Raw genomic sequence first — 8,366 nt, 5'->3', positions numbered from 1 at the left:
TGAATTAAATGTTAAGATATATTCAAATAGAATACAGTTGTTTTAAATTGTAATAATATTTCACAATATTACTGTATTTTTTGGTCAAATACTCTAAATACAACATTGGTGAGCATCAGCGTTTTTGTTTTACCAAAAATCTTAACACCATTAATTTTAACGGCAGTGTATGTATGATATATTAGTGAGTTATATAGACTTATATGAACTTTTATAATACTTTTATGGTGCTTTTACTTCCTTTTGAAGTTAGAAAGCTCTAGTTCAACATATAATTGTATAGAAAAGAGAGACAAAATACATTTCTCAAAATTCACTTTTTGTGTTTCACAGAAGAAATACAGATTTGGTGCAACCTGGGGGTGTGTAAATGAAAATTATTTTAATTTTTGTGTGAACTATTTCTATATTAAAAATCTTCCCAAAAAAAACAAAAAACAAAAATTTACTGCATTATAGCGCTCTAGCAAAAGCAATCTAAAGCCCTATTCGGACGGGATTAGTTTTACAGGAGTAGATGGGGTAATGTAATTTTGCCACATGACGTCTGTAATATTAATGGCCGATTCGCACGGGATTAGAAATCTCAGTAAAACTATCAGAAGTGGGAGGGGCAACTCGATTTACGCACCGCCATCACCTGCCTGTTGTCACGTGCGTTTTATGTTACTCCCTGAATGTAAGTGCTCTTCATCGTTCTGTAACAGTAAAAATGCTTGAGGTGGTTTAGACAAGATGAGTGATGCGCTGAGTGATTGGCAGGAGGCGCGACTATGTAGAACTGCTGTGTGTGATATGAACTCACTGTCAGAGAGAGAGGAAGATTAGCGTAGCTGGTATTGTTTTACTAATCCTGCATCGTTTTATGTTGAAAAGAATTGAGGTTTGCCACTGGCTTGTCCCTCTGCCTAGAACGCAACTGAAAGCTTCTTCAAGCGCCTCCATATTTGAAAGACCGCGGAAAATGACAGGAAATGACGGAATATTTACGTATATTTTTACAGCTAGTCTATTCGCACGGGATTAGTATTACCTGAGGTAATTGAGCTAATTTCGGACCTTTTTACAGAAGGTTAAAGTCGCCGTAATCTTTACTGACATTGTCTGTAATGATTACTGAGATGGCGCATTCAGACGGGACTAAAATAACTGAGTGAGAAGCTCTGGTAATAATTACTTTACCCCACCTCTCCATATAAAACTAATCCCGTCCGAATAGGGTTTAAGAGTGAAGGCAGACATACAATAAATCATAAGACTACTGAGGAAATGGAAAAAAATCTGATTCTCACCTGTCCTCTATTTCACTTGTTCTGATTGCGGATACGCAGACACCTTCTCTTCAGCGGCGGCTCCATTTCAATTGGAACAGTTCCTGTCAATGGGGCTGTCAAGCCACAGGGTAAAATGGCAGCGGTTTTGTCAGCAGGTTTGGGCACGGGCTGAATGACACAGCCAGGTTTGGGCATTAGGGGAAGGGCGTAGGCATGGTCCTCACCAGATGGGGCATCTTCAGGGCTCTGAGGTTTGTCCTCCCCTGTTACTGCGGTAATGGCAGACTGGTCATTTGAGCTTCTCTTACCTGTTGAGTCTCTTTCTGTTGCTAAGCAGCTGTTCTCTTTCAGGTCCTCTCCTTCTAGATCGGCCCCCGCAGGCTCATCGCACACAGCGGCAGTCCTGCGGCAGGGGTCCACTAGAGGGCGCTGCTCTAACGGAGGTGTTCTGGTCGAACTCTCTGCTGGAGGCACATTACAGCTCCCATTAACAATCACATTGCAGGGCATAGCAGAGCCAGGCTCAGATTTAGCTGTGGTGGTGTTGCTAGGAACAGTGGTGGTACTGCATGTGATTGGCTGAGAAAGTGGCGACGTGCCGCTACAGTAGGACGGGTCGGCACAAGGCAGAGCCACGCAAGCCAATGGGCTTTCAGCATTACCGTCTCTATGGTTATCTTCTGTTGTACCTGTGTTAGTACCGGCCGACCCATCCACCTCAGTTTCACCCAAAACTGCAGGTGGTGGGCTTAACCCGGGCTCTGCTTTTACCTGCACACAGGTTACAGCCCTCTGGATAACTAGCTGTTGCCGGGAACGACGACTGGTTGTTAAATCAATGACTCCATCTGCTGGTGTGTCTTTGTGGGAGTGTCCAGAGCTTCCGTTACCAGAGTTCTCTGTTTTAACCATCAGCTCCGCCACGTTTGCCCTGCCCTGCTCCATCTGTTTGGAAAATCCTGGGGAAAGTGTATCTGAGGTGGGAGGGGCTCGCTGAAAGTCCCTCCCCTCCCCTCTGGAGGTGCTTTGAGAAAATGGTGGCGGTGCTTTTGAATCATTCCGCTCACTCGCAGCACTCGGAAGCATTCCGTCATTTCCTGGTCGGTCACCAGAAGCCTGCGGACTGAATGGTATGGGCACTGGAATGGGTATGGGGACCGGTAATGGCACAATCACTGGATAGGGCACTAACAATGTTGGTGGTGGCACTAGGGGGGCCAGAGAAGGTATGCCAATATTCATAATGGGCGGAACTGGGAAGGGTCCAGCTGGCATCATGTTAACTGGGGGGAAAGGAAAGACATGTCTTTCCCCCCAGTTGTGGCCACCAGGATGAGGGGGCATCATACCCGGAGGGTTCCCATGAAGGGTTGTGGTGGAGGATGGGTGCATGTGGGGGGAAAGGAGCGGGCGGTGCATAGGACTTGATGGAGGACCCAAAATCCGAGGAGGAGGTGGTGGCCCAATGCCAGGAATCATGGGATTGGAATGAGGGCTGATGGGGCCTGGGGGACGTAGGAACGAAGGGCGAATCTGCTGCATCATCTGGTGCTCCATAAAGAGAGGGAGAGGAACTGGGCCACGGGGTGTCATCACCATCGGCGGGCTGCCGGGCGGCACACCCAGAGCTGGATGTAAACCTGCTATAGGTGGTGGTAACGCGGGACTTTCGTGCGGCCGAGGTGTGGGGATTTTCGTAGATGATGATGACGAGGATGACGAGGACGAGGAGGAACACACAGTTCCGGTTTCAGATGGTGACCCTGAGGTGGATCCAGAAGGTCCGGCTACAGTGGTGGCACCCCCTGGTGAAGGTGCCTTGCGACTGCGGAGCTCGTTTAGAGGTGCGCTCCAGGACTCGGGTGTAAGGAGCTGTACACCCGCTACGCTCTCTGATTTTGTATCACTCGTGGGGAGAGGAGGGTTACATAAACCCCCTGGCAGTGCAGCCTGAGTCTCTTTATAGAATATGTCCATCTTATACTGGTTCAGACACTTTGCACTGCAGAACTGGAGCCGTCTTTCACCCGCTCCAAAATCCAGGTATTCCTTAGTGTGGCGGATGTGTTTGCACCAATCGCAGACCTGTAACATGAACAACAGCAAAATGAACAACATAAACTAGAGAATAATACTTCACAATGTCTATATTAAAGCATACTAATCTAAACACTCTCTGTGGACTAAGACATCATTAAAAGAGCATAGCTGTCCTTCTTTATTACTTAGAGAGTCTGATGACACAGTGTGTGAAGCGAGTGTGTGTGTTCTCTGAAGTGTCAGATCTATGTAAGATTAGGGTTTTACAGAATAGGCATTATATATATGTAACAAACCAAGTCTGAAGAAAAATTTGGTTTATGTCATGAAATATTCAAATCAAATCAAGATGATAATTTCTCTCAGAACACAGAAATAAAGTATTGTATAATAAATAAATAAAAAAAAAATATATATAAATATATATATATATATATATATATATATATATATATATATATATATATATATTAAATATTGTATGTATAATGCATTTAAATATTTAAAATAAATATATATGTTAATAATAAATATACAAATATGTAACAATAAAATTATATATATTGCTAAAAGGGGTATTTATTATGTATTTCTCTGCTTATTGTTCTCTAATTTGTCCTAAAACAGTGGCTTTCTGTGTTTTTGACACATGCATCCTCACACACACAGACACACTCATTACAAGATGTCAGGAGTCAGCTGCCCAAGGCAAGCTGCAGGGTCAAACTCTGACAGCCACAACTAAAAGGTTTTCCCTTCAAGGGGCAATTATGCATGTGGATTTTGAGTGTGCGTACGTGAGTGTGTATCTGTGGCACTGCAGGTGACACTAATGGAGAAAGACAATGTCAACAGACTGAGACAGACAGGAATGAGGGGCTTAAACCTGCGAGACAGAAAATGTGGGTTGCATGTGCATGTGAGAGTAAGACAGAACTGGGGAATTCTGGGTAATTAAAGAATATGATGTGTACTGCTAACACAAAGAATAACTTAACAGGGGGGGGGGATAGACAGGCCAAACCATAGAAAGGTGAACATCGACATAACTATCCTATAAGAAAGAAATACTACTAAATGATTGAACACTGCCTCTGTCTTACTCCTTTTCTCTGACACTCTTTCTGCCAGGATAGTTTTGTCTGTCCAACCACTCAACAAAACTGTCTTGGAGTTTATAAGACTGTCACTCTCCATAGAGGAGGTCAGTCAAAGTAGTTGAGAGCCGAAAATTTGCCTCAGGCCTGGTGAGTAGAGTACATAGAAAGAGATTTGCAAACATTGGCTTGTCATAAAGACAGACAGGTAGACAAAGACAGACCAGGCAACACAACTAACCGCACACAGAATGAGGAATTCACAAAGAATGAATTGCGTTATTCATTTGCATGCACTGTTTCAGTTTTTGTAGCTGCCAATTTACTAAAGGTTTATGCAAATTAAGTAATGGTGCAAACACACCCAAATTCCTGTGAATCGGTTCTGAGTGCTATAGCTTGTGGTATAACATGTATGTATGTATAACAGAAAGCAGGCATGTTTCACACTAAAATATTACATGGTAATGTGCTACATTCTTGAATTTGCCCCAAAATGAAGTAGAAAAACACTCTCTAACTATGCTATGCTATAACTACACACAAGCTGAACACAGTAGAAATCCAATAGCTACAAAACCCTATGCATGCTTCTGTTCATATGTGTTATGTCCAAATGTATGTACTGTTTACTAATGCACTGGCAATTTAAAACTTTGATTATAATGCCAATGCCAATACCGCTTTTGAATCCAAATCAGAATATGATTTGCCTCAGGCCTGCCTGAGCAGACTGCAGAGACAGAGATTTCTCTTAAGACTAGTGAATTGACTGCCAAAGCCAGAGTTCCACTGAAGATAATGAAGGCATTTATCATATGCCACTACTGTCAATGATGGACATTCATCACACGGATAAAGAGAGAGAGAGAGAGAGAGAGAGAGAGAGAGAGAGGGAGGCTCGCTGGAAGTAGGCACGCTTACATACATACTCACATAGCATAGTAACACAAGTCTACTTCCAAGACGTAAAGTAGTTTTTTTTATCACCTTGTGTAACCTTATTTTCCAGTAAAAATAAACATACTTAAAACAAGATAAATTTACATTAGATAGCTGCATAAAATAAGACTTGTTTTCAGAGAATATACCTTAAATAATTGTTTTCTTCTTACCCCATAGTGTTTCTTGCTGTATGCACAACAATTTTATGCTATTTTATAATGAGGTGTATGTTTAAAACAAGTGGGGTAACCTCAATATATATTCTCTGAAGAAAGTCTTATTATATAATTTTTTGCTTCTCAACTAAATTTGTCTTGTTTTAAGGATGTTTAGATATTTTTATAGTAAAATATTGTTTAATGAAAGTATCCATATAGAACAAATCAAAAGAGATCAAATGAATATGATTCATTAGAGAATCTACATACAAATGTACATCTGATTTTGAGTCAGTAATCCAATTTTTAGCGCATTACTTAAAGTGATTTGATATGAAAGAAGCTGGCTGCCGCAGTATGATGCAGAGGAAAACAAGGCTGACAGACACCACTCATTCATGAATCAATGTGATTTTCTAATGAAGGCTTCGCTCTGTTTCAAATGTGGGAGCTCTAACCATGCCAGTTAACATGCACAAACCAGCTCGAGGCGTGCCTGGATATTCTCAATTATAAATGATTTTCATATTTTCTGAGTTTAAAAAGCGAGACAGATGGAGACCACTTAACGAGTCATGGCTCTCTAAGAGAAATTTTACTGCACATTACCCTAATGGACTTCTTTTCTCTCTCGCTCGCTTCTCTCCACTGTCTCTCTCTTTCTCCTAATCTTTCACTAACCCTTATTTTGCTTTGCTCTCTCTCTCTAACATGGTTGAGAGGTAATTACTGTCATTTACTTCTGCTGTGGCCGTTAAGCCGATGTCCGTGACCATGCTGCGAGTAGCTGTACTCTCTTTTACTGTAATTACCTGCTAACGTACGGCTGCCAACTCAACGCTAGAGAGGAAGTTTCTGTGCTAATGCTTTTCTTTTCCCATCACGCACACCCTCTGACCCCAGAATGTGTCTGTTCTCAACCAGCCATATGCTGATTTTATACACAGACACACACCTACTCACACATGCACATACCCCACTTGTCCATTCATGTGGACAATAACAATAACATTCAATGCAGATTGACAATGTATAAACAAAAACATGAAATATGGAATGTTAGAAAGAAATAACAAACTGTTTCTACGTCTAATAAAGTAGATAAGCAGAACACCTCAGGATCTAGTCTTGAGTAAACAGTGCAGGTGTGTGATTTGACCTCAACTAATGGACAATATTAGAGATTTTATAGGTATCAATATTATTGTTAATCTTTATAAACATCATTAAATAACACTGCCAAATACAAACCTTAAAATTAATGTCAAATTTTCATACTGTAATGGAATATATTATATATTATGTTGTGAAACTTATATTCATTTGTAGCATTTAAAATGACAGATTTTTGTTTTTTATGATTTTATTTTTAATTTATGGAATTTTAATATCAACCATTAATTGTTTATCAGTCATAACATGAAAGTAATTATTGTTTTTTGGTATTGGCCAGGATTTTATTATTAGTGCATCCCTAATAATAATAATAATAATAATGTCATAATAAAAAAAATAAATGCCAAAACATCCCTTACAAAAGATTAACCATGGTTTTATTATTGTAAATGTCTAGTAATCACGTTTTTTTTTTTTTTTTTACATATAGATTACTATTTGTAAAACCATTTGTGAAATAGTTAAACTATGGTTAGTATAGCAAAACCATGGTTAATTTGTGGTTACCATAGTTTTAACTACAGTTACCATGGTTTTTGGTTTTATTTGTAGTAAAACCATGGTTAATTTTCATAAGGAATATTTTAGAACAAACAAGACAAATGTCTTGTCAAAACCATATTTCAGAATTAAGACATGGCCACAATCACACAATCTTTCTAAAATCTAAATCATCTTAATCAATATGCATTTGCTGTTTCTACATCTCTAATTTGGGGTGTTAAATGGTTTATATCTTACAAGCACATCGCTGTTTGTCTTGAGGACAAGTCTGGGTGTGTCTTTGGACAAGCTGTGGTGTGGAACGCCCTCCTCCTCTCTGGCCTAAAGGAAAAACATAATGTCCCTTTTTATGCATGGCCAAAACTGAAAATAAACACACACATAACAGATGTAGAAAAGAAAGAAGGAATGATGTGAATTAGGAAATGGAGTGAGAGAATAAAAAACAACATGTGCTGACCTGAATAGACATATAGAAAAAAAGAGACATTCTGTGTGTGTGTGTGTGTGTGTGTGTGTGTGTGTGTGTGTGTGTGTGAATGTGTCTGTCTAAATTCAAATTCTGTAATCCAAGGTTATATATTAGTATGGTAGACTGAAACAAGAACAGTTTTCAATTATATCAGATTCTTAAAAAAACAAAAAAAACCAACTTGAAATATCTCCGAAAAAATAGAAAATATTAGAAATAATAGAAATATTCTAGAAAATTCGGGGAGAAACCATAGCTGAAACATTCAACACTAAAATAAATGAAATATCATAAAATAGCACTGAAATAATTAAAAGAAAACAAAGAGTTTTATAGAGTATCCTTCATGTTCTCAATGGTTTATTCTATCTCTGAGTACCTGAATGCCACTGAATGTCCACTCACAAAAACACTGAAGAACATCAGTCTGTGCACACACACACTTTTGCCATCTTCGGTCTTTATATTGTGTAGTGTCTGTGACCCCTCTGGACTTGAGCCAACTCATTTACATATAGCACTAATGAGGCTGCATACTCTCTAACACTCACACAAATGGCATATCCGCAGTCCTAATGACTTGAGGCATGACGGTGCTCTAAGAAATGACCACACACGCCATTCATTTACACTGTGAAGCCTCTTTCATACACACAATCACAGATGAAGCCACATGCACACACAAAACTCACCGAACCTG

General features: G+C 39.8%; 1 protein-coding gene across 1 annotated transcript in view; it reads right to left on the bottom strand.

Moving 5' to 3' along the window:
• Window positions 1-1,304: 1,304 nt before the first annotated feature.
• The window catches only part of LOC306882048 (sine oculis-binding protein homolog A), a gene marked incomplete at its 3' end in the record, with an annotated part of 29,466 nt that continues 22,404 nt past the window's right edge, over window positions 1,305-8,366 (bottom strand). Inside the window, exons 7-8 of the mRNA XM_079436481.1 lie at window positions 7,432-7,515; window positions 1,305-3,359 (exon numbers count right to left, since the gene is read on the bottom strand). Coding sequence (XP_079292607.1) covers window positions 1,305-3,359; window positions 7,432-7,515 — 2,139 coding nt within the window. The remainder of the gene's footprint in view (window positions 3,360-7,431; window positions 7,516-8,366) is intronic.

This window comes from Barbus barbus (assembly GCF_936440315.1).
Source record: "Barbus barbus genome assembly, chromosome: 16".
Classification (NCBI taxonomy): domain Eukaryota; kingdom Metazoa; phylum Chordata; class Actinopteri; order Cypriniformes; family Cyprinidae; genus Barbus; species Barbus barbus.
The sequence above is the reverse complement of the archived record's forward strand: the minus strand, read 5'-3'. Positions and strand labels throughout refer to the sequence as shown.